We start from the raw sequence: 18,414 nt of genomic DNA, 5'->3' as shown, positions 1-18,414 counted from the left end.
TAGGAGTAGGCACCTTTGACTGGTGCCCGCCCTTTTACGCAGTGTAGTGCTTTGTAAAGCCGGAAGCTGGAGCATACACAGTGGTTTAGGGCTTTTTCTCTGTTCTGTGAGCTCATTTTACTCTGTTGTAAAGCAACATTTCTACAAATACAATAGAGACCCAGAGTGCTTGGGTTTCCCCTTTAATGGTACACTGAAAAAAAGGCTTTGGAATTAGGCTACTTTTTTTTTTATCCACTTTTTCTCCCATTTTCAATTTTTCTCCCATCCCAATTTCGTATCATCCAATTCAACCCTCCCCTGTCTCGAACGCTGTTTCTTGCCTCCCACAAGCCGGCTGCAATGTGGACTAAGTCATACATAGCACGAGTCCCCTCCGATACTCGAGGTAACAGCAGTCGCATCTTTTCACCTGCGCGGCGCGATCTTTCAGCGTCAGGGGTCTGCGCTTTCGAGGGGTGCCGCCCGCATCGCTTCCTGATTCTACTGCGCAGGCGCACCAACCGGCCTGTAGGAGTCGCTGTCCACAACACCCGATCCCCACCCATCAGTTTCCCACCCCCTAATACTGCCAATGTGTATTAGTATGGACGACCAGCTAAACTGAAAGCAATGTGGAGCGCTGGGCTCGAACAGGCGAACCCAGCGTCTCCAGTATTCGTGGTGAGCGCCTTGCCCACTGCACCACGTAGCTGCCCCGGAATTAGGCTACTTTAAAGTTATAATCGGCTGATTTGGAAGTTGTGCATTGGTGTTAGCATTAGCTATGCAGCCTGAACAAGTTGCTCACTAGTTCATAAAAACTGGAAACCAGTCTTTCTTGCGATACAGATTGGCCTTCCATGCATCCAGAAATTCCAGAAATTGCAATGCAATCAGAACCAATCAGGGACTATAACTGCTATTCTGTCCACCAGTGGAACACAGAACTTGATTGGTTCCAGTAGTTGATGACATGAAATACAGGCCACCGCTGACAAAACAGTAATGTCGTCTCCCAAACTAACAAGCAATAACTTTAATATTAGCATAAATTTTTTTTTAATTGTTAAAAAATATATATACTGTATATTAAATGCAAGTTGTGTTAGCTACAACAGATAAACACATCAAATATACAAAACTGTAATTTTGTTTTCGCTGTTCATCCGAAGTTTGATGATGCTGATTGACTGAAGGAGTTTGTCTGTTAAAGCAAAAACTCCCACCCACTGAAATGGGTCTGGCTGGCTAGAAGCTCAGGCTCAGTTTGCAGTGGCAAATTGAGAGTAAATGAGTTTGAATTATGGTCACCAGTGATGTCATCGGGGACATTGAATCCTTGTGTTGTGTTAATTACAGCTTAATTAAATGATATGATTCAATTACATGGTATTGCTATTTTTCCATCTACATAATTTCATGGAGCCTTTAAAGCCCCTATCACCAATTTATATAGATAGTGATTCTACCTGTATCAGTTCATGAATGCTTTTACACTTGCCATTCTTGGCTGTTCTAAACGCTAATGTCTGGTATGACATTCCCAGGAAAATCATCTGGCACACAGGAAGTGATATGTTTCACGTCAACAGCAGCAACAACAACAGTTTGTTTGTAACAAATAGAAGACTAACTCAGTAGTTTTCAAGATGGGAAGCAAGTCAATACAAAAATGCCACAGCAATGATCACTTATTATTACCAATAGCCTACAGCTATTGGTAATAAGCATCGGGATCTTGTGGATTACCACTTTAATCTTTTGGTTGATAAAATCCTTTTTGTTTGTTTTTGTTTAGGGGGAGTAGATTAGACATTCCACTCCCTGTATCTGGTTTTCCTTTTAATGAGACAGTTGGAATGCAGGAGCGGAAGACAGGAAGGAACAGGAGATTCTGGCAGAATTTGACCCTAAGCCAACAAGAGTATAACCTACACGTGTAGTCCCAGGGACCAGGGGCCTTAACCACTACTCTATCTCTGGACACCACAAAACACATCCTAATTGTGTGGAATGGATGTACACAAATTGATTAAAGTAAAGTTGTCCTCTCAGATTTGGTCAATTAGTCTTGATGAAATATTTCGGTCACATTTGACACACTTTGCAGTGGTGAAGCCTGTTTTGTATTTTGTACAACATCATGTTCCGGAGACAAATGGCCCCAAGTTCCACTATGAGATGATCTTAGCTACATGATAAACACTGGACCTGGGGGGTGGCTGGGTATACCTCCGAACACAATTGGCAGTGTTCGCTGGTGGGAGTCCTGGTCGTTGCGATAGAGAGATAGCGTGAACCTCTGTGCCCCTTACGTTCTCCCATGTGAAACTCCTAGCTGTCTAGTGAAAACAAGCGTCTAGCAAACCTCATGTATCAGAGGAGGCTGGTATAGTCTACATCCAGTGTTGCGTTTGTGAGGATTCGCCTGTCCCTGGACCTTTTTCCTGTGTTTTCCCTGTCTACTCTCCTCTACTCTTCACCAGCCCCCACCCTTGCGATGATTTACTCTCCTCTACTCTTCACCAGCCCCCACCCTTGGACATCCTTGATCCTCTACCTTCACGCACCTGTTGGGAGTTTGCAATCACCTCGGGAGAGTACATAGGTTGCAGACTCCCCTCCAGTCCTTGTCGGGTCGTTCTGTGTTCTGGACTCTGTATCTGTGTCTGTGTTCATGGAGTTCTGTACGTTACCATCCTGTACGTTACCATCACCTGCCGCGTCTCCGGCGTGAGACGATGTGCCAGCCATCACCACCTGTCGCCGTTTGCCTGGAGTGGGACACCGTCTTCGCTCTCTAATTCTCTACGGGAGGTTTTCCAGTGTTCCCACTCCAGACGTCAAGCCGGCTCGTCATCGCTCCCGATTCCACGGGAGGAAGGCGTCTCTTCGTGATCCTCGTTCCTGGGGTGAGGCTCGTCGTCGCTCCCTAGTATTCCACGGGAGGACGGCGTGTGCCCATCCCGTTCCCCTTGGACCCAGGCTCGTCGTCGCTCCCTAGTATTCCACGGGAGGATGGCTTGTGCCCATCCCGTTCCCCTTGGACCCAGGCTCGTCGTCGCTCCCTAGTATTCCACGGGAGGACGGCGTGTTCCCATCCCGGTCCCCTGGGACCCCCTTTGTTCTGCGCTGCCCGTCTGCAGCATCCAAGTAGGGACGAAGAGGATCTCCGTGCCAGGCCTCCGCCGTCGGGCCCCTGTCCCCGTGCCAGGCCTCCGCCGTCGGAACCCTGTCCTTTTCCCTGTAAGCAGCTCTGGCCCTCGCCCTGTCCAAGTCCTTAACCCTGTTCTCTGTCCCCGTCTCCAGCCCGCCTCTCCGGGCCTCTGTCCCTGTCCCCCTCTCCAGTGCCCCTGGTCCTGGCCCTGACACTTAGCCCTGGTCGTTAGCCCTGGCCCTTAGCCTTAGTCCCTTAGCCTGTTCGCCTCTTAAAGGCACAGCGCAGCATTTTCCATATTTCCTTTACTCTAGTGTTTTTGTGTTCTCCCTTAAAGGAACTGTGCCGCTTTTTGTTATGTAAGAAATAAATGCCCTGTTTTGGCTTACTCTCATACCTGTCTTGTGTTGTGCGATTGGGGTCGGTTACAAACCATAACAGTACGACCCGACCAGTCGACGACCCCAGCCAGCACAGACAGTGTATGTGAGTTAGCCCCTGTTAGTTCCCTCTAGTTCCCTCTAGCTCCCTCTAGTTCCCCTGTTAGTTCCCCTGTTAGTTCCCCTGTTGACTCCCCTGTTAGCTCCCCTGTTAGCCTCGTTAGCTCCCCTGTTGGCTACCCTGTTCCCCACAGCTAGGACTGTCCTTCCAGCTAGCTTGTTCTCCTTTGCTAGTCCAGCCCTGTCTGCTAGCCTAGCTCCGGCAGCTAGCGCAGCCTCTATGCTAATGTAGCAGTACAGCTAGCATAGGCCCTGTAGCTAGCAATGCTCTGGCAGCTACCCAGTCCCTCTGCTAGCCCCACTTTAGGTATAGCTTCCCCTGCTAGCATGGCCCAGTTTTTTTTTGTTTGTTGCTTTGTCATGTCCCCTGCCCCGCTGTCTGATTTTTTGGGTCGCCCGGTGGCTCCCGTGGAGGGGGAGGTACTGTGAGGATTCGCCTGTCCCTGGACCTTTTTCCTGTGTTTTCCCTGTCTACTCTCCTCTACACTTCACCAGCCCCCACCCTTGCGATGATTTACTCTCCTCTACTCTTCACCAGCCCCCACCCTTGGACATCCTTGATCCTCTACCTTCACGCACCTGTTGGGAGTTTGCAATCACCTCGGGAGAGTACATAGGTTGCAGACTCCCCTCCAGTCCTTGTCGGGTCGTTCTGTGTTCTGGACTCTGTATCTGTGTCTGTGTTCATGGAGTTCTGTACGTTACCATCCTGTACGTTACCATCACCTGCCGCGTCTCCGTCGTGAGACGACGTGCCAGCCATCACCACCTGTCGCCGTTTGCCTGGAGTGGGACACCGTCTTCGCTCTCTAATTCTCTACAGGAGGTTTTCCAGTGTTCCCACTCCAGACGTCAAGCCGGCTCGTCATCGCTCCCGATTCCACGGGAGGAAGGCGTCTCTTCGTGATCCTCGTTCCTGGGGTGAGGCTCGTCGTCGCTCCCTAGTATTCCACGGGAGGACGGCGTGTGCCCATCCCGTTCCCCTTGGACCCAGGCTCGTCGTCGCTCCCTAGTATTCCACGGGAGGATGGCTTGTGCCCATCCCGTTCCCCTTGGACCCAGGCTCGTCGTCGCTCCCTAGTATTCCACGGGAGGACGGCGTGTTCCCATCCCGGTCCCCTGGGACCCCCTTTGTTCTGCGCTGCCCGTCTGCAGCATCCGAGTAGGGACGAAGAGGATCTCCGTGCCAGGCCTCCGCCGTCGGGCCCCTGTCCCCGTGCCAGGCCTCCGCCGTCAGAACCCTGTCCTTTTCCCTGTAAGCAGCTCTGGCCCTCGCCCTGTCCAAGTCCTTAACCCTGTTCTCTGTCCCCGTCTCCAGCCCGCCTCTCCGGGCCTCTGTCCCTGTCCCCCTCTCCAGTGCCCCTGGTCCTGGCCCTGACACTTAGCCCTGGTCCTTAGCCCTGGCCCTTAGCCTTAGTCCCTTAGCCTGTTCGCCTCTTAAAGGCACAGTGCCGCATTTTCCATATTTCCTTTACTCTAGTGTTTTTGTGTTCTCCCTTAAAGGGACTGTGCCGCTTTTTGTTATGTAAGAAATAAATGCCCTGTTTTGGCTTACTCTCATACCTGTCTTGTGTTGTGCGATTGGGGTCGGTTACAAACCATAACAGCGTTGCTCATATCAACACTGGTTGCACGCACGCTAATGACGCCACGTGCACGTGCGCTCCTGGGCGCGTGCGCTCGCTCCCGGGCGCGTGCGCTCACTCCCGGGCGCGTGCGCATAAATGTTCCCTCGCATTAAGGACAGACTAAAGACAGTGCCTAATTGCCTCTACGAATTAATGTAACACCTGACGACCGGCGCTATTCATATGCAAAGTAGCCAGGTGGGTACTGCGAGTTGGCGCATCAGTCGAGTGCAGCGCATTCCTGTGTGCACGCGCTTCTGCTCACAACTTTGGTTGCACGGCGTGCAACCCCGTCCCATGAGCACCGCATCATTGTCTACATCTACGCCCTCCCCAGACCGACAGCAGGGCGGCGCAACGACCAGGAGGGAATTGGCATAATGACAAAATTGGGGGGTGGGAGAAAAAAAGAAAACACTGGGACCAGGACAGAGCAATCACGTATAGCCGATAGATGACCTGTGGTGAGAATGCGGGCTGGCTACTCACTTACTATTCCTGTCAACGTTTCATCCTCTGGCCTTATATGACTGTGGTTTGTATGCCTAGTGCCAGTGCTACAGGTTAAAGGTCATATTTACCAGAGACCATATTTGTTATGTGGGACTCTAGACTTTGGCGTGCCATTATATGAACAGCACAGACAACTAATAGTACAGAATCAGTGGAGGCCTGTGCTATGTTATGTAACTATGTATCAGTGGAGACCCGTGCTATGTTATGTAGCTACAGTATGTATTATGTAGCATAATATATAGATTATTATCATACTGTATTGTAACGTCTTGGGATGACTGTACCTTGAATTTCGGGGGGAGGGGCTTGTTCTGCAACACTGAAACGGTCACCAGGGCGACGATCGCTATGACGCCGATCACAGAGATGATGATGGTCACAGGCTTATGCCAGGGGTTCTTGTCTTTCATCTCTGAGAGAGGGGGTGGAGAGAGAGAGTGAGGGGGTTGGAAAGAGAGTGGATCAAGAGAAGAGAGGATTTGGGTAGAAGGAGACAGAGAGAGAGAGATTGCGAGAGATAGGAGGGAGGGATGGAAAGAGAGAAGGGATAAAGATAAGAGATGATTGGTAGAAGAAGAGAGAGAGAGGGAGGGAGGGATGGAAAGAGAAATAGTGGGGGTCAAGAGAAGAAAGGATTGGATGGAAGGAGAAAGAGAGAGAGGGAGAGGGAGGGAGAGGGATGGAAAAAGGGGGGATCAAGAGAAGAAAGGATTGGAGGGAAGGAGAGTGAGAGAGAGAGAGAGAGAGAGAGAGAGAGAGAGAGAGAGAGAGAGAGAGAGAGAGAGAGAGAGAGAGCGAGAGAGAGAGACAGAAAATTAGAACAAAGAGGGGATATAGTTAGCCATCAGACATCCAGATGTGGATGATGTCACGGTGTGTGCATGTGTGATGATGTTTCTAAGTGTGAGTGAGTGAGTGAGTGGTTGAGTGGGTGAGTGAATGTGTATATGGGGGGTGGGGGTATGTCTGGGTTGTTGTTATTATGTTGTTATGTAACCAAGAACTACGGATGAGGTTCTGATAGGATTGTAATTAGCCTTTCCCAGACCTGTTTCCAGCACCTCATTAACTCCATTCAGTACCAGTGAAGCCGCCACAATATTTTGACAGGTTTTTCCCTTCAAGTGTTTCCAGAACCCTGAGGTAATGCTGGGACAATAAACATTTGTTTCTGCTTTTGGGAAAGAATTGATAAGCAAAACTGTCTGTATCCACAGACATCACGTTGGAAACTAACCAGGCATTCCAACCCATATTTATCCACATCATGAGAACTATTTGCCAAGCTGCCCAAATGAGCAGGTACATATAAGCTATAATATATCCTATTGCTATAGACCACATGCAACCTTTTGTTCATTTCTATTCAGTTGTCGATCCCTATTGAGTTTTCACTGTTTACAATTGGAATTTGCAACAAGCAACCACAATGCAAGCGACATCTGACTTACTGCCACTGTTTATAAAAGGGACAATAAGGGGCGTAACACAGTCCTACTGTGCAATAATGAATCACTTAAAATACAATACTTTTAAGACACACTCTTTCTCTCTCTCTCTCACACACTCTCTAGCTATCTCTCTCTCTCTCTCTCTCTCTCTCTCTCACACACACACACACACACACACACACTGACAGTGCACACACACTCACTCACACACACACACGCGCACGCACACACCCAAAAGTACTGCTCTTGGTACTCTACTATAAGTAACCTGACAGGACAGGTATGTTCTGTTCACACGAGTTCACATAGCGCACCGTGATAGCCAAGAAAAAAAACGGAACAGGTTGTCATTGTTACTGTTTTACAGCGATCACTCCGACTCCGAGACACAGATACTATACACTATATACACACACACACACACACGACATCGTATCTGTCCCATTGCACCACCAGTGATAATAACAGTGAACCGGACCCTTTGCTCGTGGTGGCCGTGGTAGTAAACTCTGTTACGCTGCGACGACCAGGCATTACGGCGAACAGGGAGCGGTAACGGTGAACTGGAACACTTACCTCTGTTGTCCACTTCAATGAACTCACTCACTCGGGGAGAGAGAGTGAAATGGAGAGAGTAGTGTGAGAGAGAGAAGTGTGGGGGGTGAATGAGAAGGAGGGGGGAAGCAGAACGGGAAGGAGGGGGGAGGGAGAGGATCCGAGCTGCAGGGTAAGTGATAAAGATAAAGACAGATTGTTCCGACAAGGTCGGACAGGGGATCTCTCTCTCTCCCCCTCCTCCCTCTCTCTCTGTCAAGCCGAGTGAAGCTGAGGCACAGTTTGGCATTTCCTCCCCAAGCCCGAGCAGCGCAGCCGGTCACTATGGAGACGCAGTTGAAGTGTGTGTGTGTGTTGTGTGTGTGTGGTGTGCGTGCGTGTGTGTGCGTGTGGGTGGACCTTGTGTAAAAGGGGCGCTTTCTAGGAGAACTAATGAGAGGCAGCCTCGCTGTTGTTTGCCTCACTCGGCCTCCTCCCTCTCTCGCGCGCTCCCTTCGTTTTTCTCTCTTCGTCCCTTCCTTCCCGCAGTCTTCCCCTCCATCCCTCCCTCCCTCCCTCCCCCCGCCTCCTCTCTCTTGATTCTGTGGGATGTGCAGGAGGAGGAGGGAGGGGAAGTGGGGACTCCCTTGTTTAGCTGTTAGGAGGACGGAGGCAGTCTGTGATGTCATCTGATCTCTGTGACGGATTGGAATCCCCTGTGTTTCCCCCAAGGCAGCGTGTCTGCACGTGTGTGCGTGTCCGTGTTTGTGTGCATTTGAGGGCCGTGTGTGCGTGTGTGTGCGTGTGAGAGTGTGCGAGTTTGTGTGTGTATGTATGAATGTAGATACATACAGATACAGCCATGACTTGCCTATTGATGAGATCAGCCATTCACAGCAGATTTATCCTGCTCTGGCAACACACATACTATACGCTACAGCTGCACAATGTACTTCTATGTATAGGCATGCATACACAGTTACACACACACTAAGGGCCAGGCGTCCTTATCAACTCTACCTCCTCCTGGCAAAGACCATTACAACTTCACTGGAGGTTCATGCTATTTCCCCCAGATCCCCTCCCTGCTGAACAGGCGCTCCAACCGACCGACCAGAGTCGCAGTTTACAACGACCAGGACACATACCCCACGGCTTCCCACCCGCTAACACTGTCAATTGGGTTCGTAGGGGACGAGTGACCAAGCCGGAGGTACCGCTGACAGCTGGATTAGATCCCAGATCTCTGCAGTAGGCGAGTGCTTAGTCCACTGCGCTACCCAGCCTATACATTCTTAACCTTAAGATAACTAAGACCTTACTGTAACCTTAAATTCAAACCCTGTCCTCAATTATTTCAATCACACTCAAATTGAATTCATCACTTGTGACAGGAAAAGGGGACAAGGAAAGTTTAGCCCAAAAGATAGGTATACTGTGTACACACACACACACACACACACACACACACACACACACACACACACACACACACACACACACACACGCACACACACACACACACACACACACACACACACACGCGCGCGCACACACACACACACACACACACACACACACACAAACACACGCACACACACACAAAAGCCATGCATGCCAGGAGCCAACACAAACTATCCTGTCATTGTTCTAACTTCTATAATGCAAACCATGATTGGTGTTTTCTTAAGCATGAGGAGTTCACTGCTCCCGTTTTAAGCACCACTCAAGGAACGAACACTGTATACAAATTATTCAGTCTGATAGCAAGATAGCAGATCTTTTATCTTTTTCTGTATAGTATAGCATGACAGATAAGGAAAGGAATGTTTTGGAGAAAAAAAATGCTTTCACAGTATCAAAGTCTCCCACCCTCCTTCTATCCTGTTTGTTGGCTGCAATTATTCAACAAAAAGAGTAGCATCACAGCATAAAACCTGTTTCTCAGCATGGGTTCTTTCTACAAAGAGGTCAATCTGTAGGGCTGCCCCGAATGCTTCCACGCTTTCCAAGCTTCAATCGATCACAGCAATCAATGTCAAAATCACTATTTCGTATGCTTCGTTTTCTGTTCCGATTTTGATTGTGTTTTTCTTTTCAGACAACAACATCGTATCAACTTTCAGAACACCCGTCTACGCTCTCGTTTACACACCACGTTGAAACCTTTGTGCGGAGGAATGAAGCTTTGATTATTCGATGATAATTATTTATTACTGATGCTTCGAAGGCCAAAAAACGGTAATCAGGACATATAGCCTATGGATTACAAAGGCATCGTGATGGCGAGGTTACGGACAGAGAAGTCATTACACTACTTGAACTAATATTAATTATGATTGAATGTAAATGGTGATAATAACGTTATTCAACTGACCTTCAGTAAATTGCAATACGTGATCCATTTGACTGTACATTTAAGAGGCAAAGTAATCATAGAGAATTTTATTTACCATTTATAAATAAATCAAATGTAATCAGGTTATGTTTAGGGCTGACCTGAATGCTTCGAAGCTTCAATCACTGCCATGGTAATCAATGCCAAAATCACTATTTGAATGCGTCGTTTTCTTTGTGTTTGGTAGTTGTTGTTTTTTACCACTCCAAAAAAAGCATAGGAAATGGCTTATAGAAATAATATTGCAGCATTAATTTAAAAAATAAGTTCCTCTCAGACGAGAACATTTAATAATGAGAACTTTCAGAAAACCTATCCACCACATAGCTCTCATTTACCCACTGCATTGAAACTGCACAGAGAATAATGAAGCTTTGACTATTTGCCGTTGATTACTGCTGAAGCTTCAAAGCCTAAGAAATGATAATTGGGACAGCCATAGTTACGTGTTGGAGTAATCCAATAGATTGTGTCACTAATGACTAAGCAGGTGAACAGTAATCTGTAATGGAATCTGGAGAAGATGGCAAGCGCATTTCCCATAATGTTGGTGTGTTCCTTTAAAAGCGTTTACACCATTACCATGTTGTTGGCATCAAACCGATACACAGAACTCACCATGGGGTACATCTGGTTTCCAGTATGCGTTTTATTTGTGGTAGTGAAGGAAACAACAAGCCTGGACAAGAGAAGATGCAGACATTAATCCAACGTGGCTTGGATCCCACAACGCTCGTACTGATTTTGCACATAATCTCAGGCATATCCCAGAACTCCCAAAACAGTTTTGCACATATTCATCTAGTCTGGCGGTTATTGAGAGTCATTGAGTTTGAATATGTCCCCCAGTGATGTCATCGGAAGACACCCAATCCCACATTAATTACAATTCAATGAAGAGATGGAAGGACACAGGGATCCAATGTCTTCCGATGACATCACTGGAGGATATATCCAAACTCATTAACTCTCCGGTACCTGTCAAACCAAACGCATGTGTGCAAAACTGTTCAGAATTTTGGAATATGTGTGAGATTAAGTGCAAAATAGATCTGCATTGTTTTTCAGTGAAGTGAGCCTTTAACTATTCCCATTGCACCAATATACTGGAAGAGAAAAGGTGGCCTGGTAGCCCCGAGGACAGTTTAGAGCAAAGGTATCATTTGAATGCTACTACCCCTCCCACCCCCTGTATGAGGAGCTAGCCAAGACGAGGAGCACGTTCAGCCATAGACTTACACCCCGCCTCGCCGCCGCGGCCAGTACTTTGTGCCAGTAGCCATCAGTCTCCACATGGACTGCTGCCAATAGTTGGAGAACTAACGGATGGAGAACTTGAGAACTGTTAGGACTGTCTGACTCTTAACTACTGAACACTTCAACGACCCGGGCGCAGTGTGTTACTACTATGTATACCATTTCATACTATTATCGATTATCGATCAGTATACATTGTCTACACAGTGTATTGCCATTCTATTATTATTATTATTATTATTATTATTATTATTATTATTATTATTATTATTATTATTATTATTATTATTATTATTATTATTATTATTATTATTATTATTATTATTATTATTATTATTATTATTATTATTATTATTATCATTAGAGATTATTATTATTAACAGAGAGACTAAGTCTCAGCTTCTTCCCCCAGGCCATCAGAACATTCAACACTGAACTCTCCACACAAGTACGCATTCGCTCACACACAAACGGTCACTTTAAACAAAATGGAAAGGACACTTTAAAGGAACGAGGAAAATAAAGGTCACTTTAAGGAAAGAACTGATGTGGTTCTTGTATAGTATAGTTTAGAAATAGCAAGTATAGCATAAGGATATAGAGTAAAAACTGTATATTGTATACTAGTGTACATAGGACCCAGTGCCTTAATCCGTAGCTAACATTGTATTGCACTCTCAGGACGTTAGCATGTCTATTTTATCATGCCTATTTTATGTCTATTTTATTACCAGTTTATTATGTGTATTTTATTATTTAGTATTATTGCACAATCAAAGCGGGCATGGCCACCCACATTTGCCCTGGTATGTATGTGACAAATAAACCTCTTGAATCTTGAATTATGTTATATTCTATTATTTATTATTATTATTTCTTACCTTATTCCTGCCTGTGTACCTCCCCTCCCCCTTCCCCCATGCTGCTATGACACCTGCATTTCCCCAAGGGGATTAAGAAAGAAACACTTGACTATTGTATGACTCTTGACTATTCCGAATTCATAGACGTCTGACAATATCATGATGTCTATTCCACGAGTAGCCTCAGGGACTGATGTCATTGGCAACCAACAAACACACACGTGTGCGCGCGCACACAAACACACACGCACACACACACACACACACACACACACACACACACACACACACACACACACACACACACACACACACACACACACACACACACACACACACACACACACACACACACACACTTTGAAAGTAGCTACCTGTAACAAGTTCTTACCTGCCTTCGTGTGGGGATAATTTACTGCATGACATCACATGACCTGACAAAGACTGTCTGAAGAAGATATTCACAGAATGACATCACATGACCTGACGAAGACTGTCTGAAGAAGATTTTTTGATTTGATTTGATTGACAACAAACATAACAACATTGACAGATCAACATTTGTACTTGCCTACAACGAAAAGTCCAGGACTTATTTCCATCGTTGTCCCTGTTGTTACTGGTTTCAAGTGGCACTATGGCATCTGAAGTGCATCGAGCATTCTTAGTGCATAATCTAAAGTGCATTCGTAGTAGTATTCATGTTTCAGTTTATTTTTTTTATGTATAAAAAGCATCATTCATGTTCATTGGTGCATTAAAAACAATAATTATTTTCATCAACAGAGTGCATAGAGACATTACTCATCGTTCACCAGAGGTTCAGCACATAATACAGTCGCACCGACATTACAGTGGCAGGTTGCTAAACAGCTGCTCCCTTATCCTTGATTTGAACACTGCAGCCCTCTCATTTTCCTTGATATTGAGTGGCAATTTGTTCCACTCCACTGCACCTCTATATCTAAATGACATTTGACCTATCTTCCTGTTGTGTTTACAGGGGACTACATGTATCAGGCTTCCTCTTGTGTTGTGTGTGTGTGCAATAATTTCAAGGTGGTTGTTCAAATATGTTGGGGCTCTCCTGTTTAAAATCTTGTGGACCATCCCTATAGTTGTTTGGCTCTGGCCTCCACTGGTAGCCAGTGGAGTTGTGTAAATTGAGTCCTCCCTATATGGGTTCTGGAGTTTAGGCCTAATACTACTCTGATTAGTTTGTTCTGTGCTGTTTGGAGTTTATGTTGCAGGGGTTTGATAAGGCTCCAGATATTCACAGCATGACATCACATGACCTGAAGAAGACTGTCTGAAGAAGATATTCACAGCATGACATCACATGACCTGACGAAGACTGTCTGAAGAAGATATTCACAGCATGACATCACATGACCTGACGAAGACTGTCTGAAGAAGATATTCACAGCATGACATCACATGACCTGACGAAGACTGTCTGAAGAAGATATTCACAGCATGACATCACATGACCTGAAGAAGACTGTCTGAAGAACATATTCACAGCATGACATCACATGACCTGACGAAGACTGTCTGAAGAAGATATTCACAGCATGACATCACATGACCTGACGAAGACTGTCTGAAGAAGATATTCACAGCATGACATCACATGACCTGACAAAGACTGTCTGAAGAACATATTCACAGCATGACATCACATGACCTGACAAAGACTGTCTGAAGAACATATTCACAGCATGACATCACATGACCTGACAAAGACTGTCTGAAGAACATATTCACAGCATGACATCACATGACCTGACAAAGACTGTCTGAAGAACATATTCACAGCATGACATCACATGACCTGACAAAGATTGTCTGAAGAAGATATTTACGGAAACAAATGGCCGACACATGTGCATCTTCATGCTGCTAACTGCTCTCATGGTGTTTGACATCAGCCAGCATGTCGCTACGTCACAGCTCACTGGCCTCGGGTTGTTTAATGAAAGGCACCTGTTATTTGATTACAATCACCAGTGTTTGCCGAACAAGATGTTTGCAATTTAATACTTTAATACTTCCTCTCTGTCTCTCTTTGTCTCTCTCTGTCTCTCTCTCTCTATCTCTCTCTCCTTCTCTCTCTCTCTCTCTCTCTCTCTCTCTCTCTCTCTCTCTCTCTCTCTCTCTCTCTTCTCTCTCTCTCTGTCTTCCGCATGACTCACTCTCCCTCTCTCTCTCTCTCTCTCTCTCTCTCTCTCTCTCTCTCTCTCTCTCTCTCTCTCTCTCTCATCCAATGCCATTCCCTTCTATAAACAGCGAGGAGGGCATTAGGTGAGGCAGGATGGTTCAGACAATACAGACAGGAAACAGGGAGTGGTGGGAGAACAACACACAGAGAGAGAGAGAGAGAGAGAGAGAGAGAGAGAGAGAGAGAGAGAGAGAGATACAGAGAGAGGGAGACAGAGAGAGAGAGATACAGAGAGAGGGAGACAGAGAGAGCCAAATAGATAGAGAGGGGGAGAGAGACAGATAAACAAAGAGAGACAAACATACATCCCATATGGAAAATGAATCAGAAACATATTCTGTAGTTCTGCCATCATAACGTTTTATAAGAAACATATAGTTTCTGCCTTCAGATATCATATATAAAATGGTTTGGTAGACCATATACAAATCTTGTAAAATTTTAGACATCTTTGTAAATATACAGAGAGAGAGAGACAGACAGACACACAGACAGTGAGAAACAGACAGGACACACATGACAGCATGAGTGATGTGTTCTGTTTGCATCATGCTGCTCGGCTCTTGTAAATGGTGATGATGAGTCAATGGGTGACTTTGTGGCAAAATGTGGTTTACTAATGACGGGGAGAGGACACAACGCGCTGGCTGTTAACAGGTCTTTATACCCACTGCTTCATGTTTGCGGTCGGGCTGACACAATGCACGTTTATGCTCATGTAACATTAGATGGTAATGAATAAGACAAGACATCAGATTTCACTCACCCTCCCTTCCCAAAGCTCACACACACTCTCTTTCACTCTCACTCTCACTCACTCTCTCTCTCACACACACACCATACAGTTTAAACTCTGAACTATGTTGCCTATACTCAAGCAATACTGCCTTCACTGCCTTACACTTGTATTCATAACTACCAACCCTATAGCACTATATGATAGCTGTATGCCGAATATAAATGTATCTATACGGTATACCTGTATGAATATATTTGCAGATATACCTGTTTACATACTGTACCCACTCTGTACATTGTTGTACATGCTGTATATATTTGATCTATATCTGTATATAACCTATATACCATTGGCTAATAAGGCTTACTACCATAGTGTATTTATGCTTGTATTGCGCTGTACATAATACTGTACATATTCGATTTGCATATTTACTCAGTAGCTTTGTTATATATATAATCGCTTGTTACACTGTATATTGTTATGCACTTTATTGTTACCTTGCACTCTGGTTAGATGACAACTTATTTTCGTTGTACTGTACTTTATATATTATATTATTTATCGTAGAAATACCACGTCTCGCATTTGGCAACCCTGGTCGAAATGTCCTCGCAACCCAAAATGTTTTCACATTACACACACACACACACACACACACACACACACACACACACACACACACACACACACACACACGCACGCACGCACGCACGCACGCACGCACGCACGCACGCGCGTCAGCACGTTCAATTATGTACTCATCTCATTCCCTCGGACTCCTGTACAACACTCTCCATTTCAAACATGCCTTTCTACGTCCTTACATGCACCCTGCCAAACACACGTGCAAGCGCACACACACACACACACACACACACACACACACACACACACACACACACACACACACACACACACACACACACACACACACACACACACACACACACACACTGCCACACACTGCCACACACACACACACTGCCTCAGAGTAAACCGTGTCCTTGAGATGTCATCGCGCTGGGATAATGTCCTTTCTTGACAACCTCAAATAATGGACCGTCAATCAGTCAACAGTCCCATAATTATTCCCCCCAGGCTATTGGGAAACACTGTCGTCTGCCACTGCCACCTCCGGTCACAGGGACCCTCTCACGGTCATATGACACACAAAAAACGAAATATATTGTCATTTGTTTCAAGACATTTCTTCTTGAAAAAGGTTCAAGCTGGAGTGGAACAAGACATTGTCAGATTTGATTTGACTTGTTTTCTGAAAATAAGATTCAAAAGACTAAAAAAAACAGCTTTGAATGATATGTTTCCTCCTTTCCTACGTAGAGGAAGCGTCTCTGTGACTTTGCTCGCTGCTCTGTTAAAGGGAAGTGTGGTATTTCTGTGGTTATGTCAGCAGAGCGGCCTGACTCAGCCCACAGGACAACTGACTGACACATATAGTCTGGTCCCTGGCCCCTCGGCTTGAGGAAGAGCAAAAATAGCACTGTTTACCATCAGGGTTCCACAAAGGATATCCTTGGGTTTCCCTGGCTGACAGCTCCAACCCTGGGCTGCGTGGGGAAGTAGCCAACAGTAGTCACCTGTGTATCTAAACTCCGGTCCACGGTGCCCTCCCTGGGGGGGGTGTAGTGGCAGTGTTTGAAATTGTGATCACCTGACAATTATGACCCACTGCTACTCACACACAGTAGTAGCTAATCACCCACAAAGACAGTGTTACCCGGTTTGAGATTCATCTCAGATGAAACATTGTCTATCATCCAGACCGTATTTGTACCTCAACCGAAGATTACGATGCAATTCACGCTACCTTTATTGACTCACGCTGAACAAATAAGAGTTCCACTGTACTATAAATCATCTCGGTAGTAGTGCGGATATGCTACTGTGTAAGTCCTGGTTGAAATTGACACACGACATACTCCCCCAGCCGCCGTGCCAAAACCCACGACCAAAGCGAAAGACACACGCTTCTGCACCCTACACCACCCATGTACGCACTCTCAGGCACATGCTAGAGAGGACTCACACACACCTGCCTCCGAGCTCTCCACAGGACAGCTGCCATATAGAGCAGTCACACGCTTGGCAGAGAACACACACACACCTGATACATGACGAGATAGCTGGTACATGGAATACTGCTGAATGCACTGTCTGACAGGAGTTCCTGTCAGCCGTCTGGCCAATTGTATGTACCGCTGCGTGTGTGTGTGTGTGAGTGAGTGTGTATGCATGTGTGTGTGTGTGAGTGAGTGAGTGAGTGAGTGAGTGAGTGAGTGAGTGAGTGAGTGAGTGAGTGAGTGAGTGAGTGAGTGAGTGAGTGAGTGAGTGAGTGAGTGAGTGAGTGAGTGAGTGTGAGTGAGTGAGTGAGTGAGTGAGTAAGTGAGTAAGTGAGTGTGTATGCATGTGTGTGTGCATGTGTGTCTGCGTGAGTGAGTGAGTGAGTGAGTGAGTGAGTGAGTGTGTGAGCAAGCAAGTGTGTATACACGTGTGTGTATGCTTGTGTGTGTGTGTGTGTGTGTGTGTGTGTGTGCATGTGTGCATGTGAGTGAGTGTGTATGCGCATGCGTGTGTGTGAGTGTGCATGTGTGTGTGTGTGTGTGTGTGTGTGTGTGTGTGTGTGTGTGTGTGTGTGTGTGTGTGTGTGTGTGTGTGTGTGTGTGTGTGTGTGTGTGTGCATGTGTGTGTGCCAGTCGTAGCATTACACCTACCTCTTTGTGCAGACATGGGCTTCTCTCTCAGCGGCGACACAATGCTCTTTCTATTCTGTCCCTCTATCTCACTCTCTTTCTTTCCTCTCTGTCTCTCTCTCTGTCTCTCTATCTCTCTCTGTCTCTCTCTCTGTCTCTCTCTCCTGTAACACTGCTCTCCCCGCTCTAGTCTAATGTTTCTCAGCACCTCCTCTCACATTCACTCGCTTTATTAGGAGAAGCTGAGCCGCTCTTCTCTCCTCCCACTCAGCCCCCTCCCCTCCCTCACAGCCGCCTTTAGCTGCTCTCTCTGTTTACCCCCCCTCTCTCTTTCATTCTAACCCCCCCCTCTCTCTCTATACCTCTCTAATTTTCTCTCTCACTCTGGTTCTGTTTCCCTCTCCCGGTTTCCGCATCTCTATTTCTCATTCTGTCTCTCTCTCTCTCTCTCCCT

General features: G+C 46.3%; 1 protein-coding gene across 3 annotated transcripts in view; it reads right to left on the bottom strand.

The window, feature by feature from the left end:
• The window catches only part of entpd1 (ectonucleoside triphosphate diphosphohydrolase 1), a 62,525-nt gene extending 44,375 nt beyond the window's left edge, over window positions 1-18,150 (bottom strand). The window contains exons 1-2 of one of the 3 annotated variants that reach the window (XM_084323666.1): window positions 17,982-18,150; window positions 6,068-6,195 (exon numbers count right to left, since the gene is read on the bottom strand). In XM_084323666.1, coding sequence (XP_084179792.1) covers window positions 6,068-6,195; window positions 17,982-17,997 — 144 coding nt within the window. In that variant the 5' untranslated portion in view covers window positions 17,998-18,150. Of the gene's footprint in view, window positions 1-6,067; window positions 6,196-7,810; window positions 8,097-17,981 lie in introns of those variants that run through there. The other 2 variants (XM_084323667.1, XM_084323665.1) reach the window with 2 other exon arrangements.
• Window positions 18,151-18,414: the final 264 nt, after the last annotated feature.

The sequence above is a fragment of the Notolepis coatsorum genome (genome assembly GCF_963971535.1).
Source record: "Notolepis coatsorum genome assembly, chromosome: 10".
Lineage (NCBI taxonomy): Eukaryota > Metazoa > Chordata > Actinopteri > Aulopiformes > Paralepididae > Notolepis > Notolepis coatsorum.
Note: the sequence above shows the minus strand (reverse complement) of the source record. Positions and strands in the feature narration are given on the sequence as shown.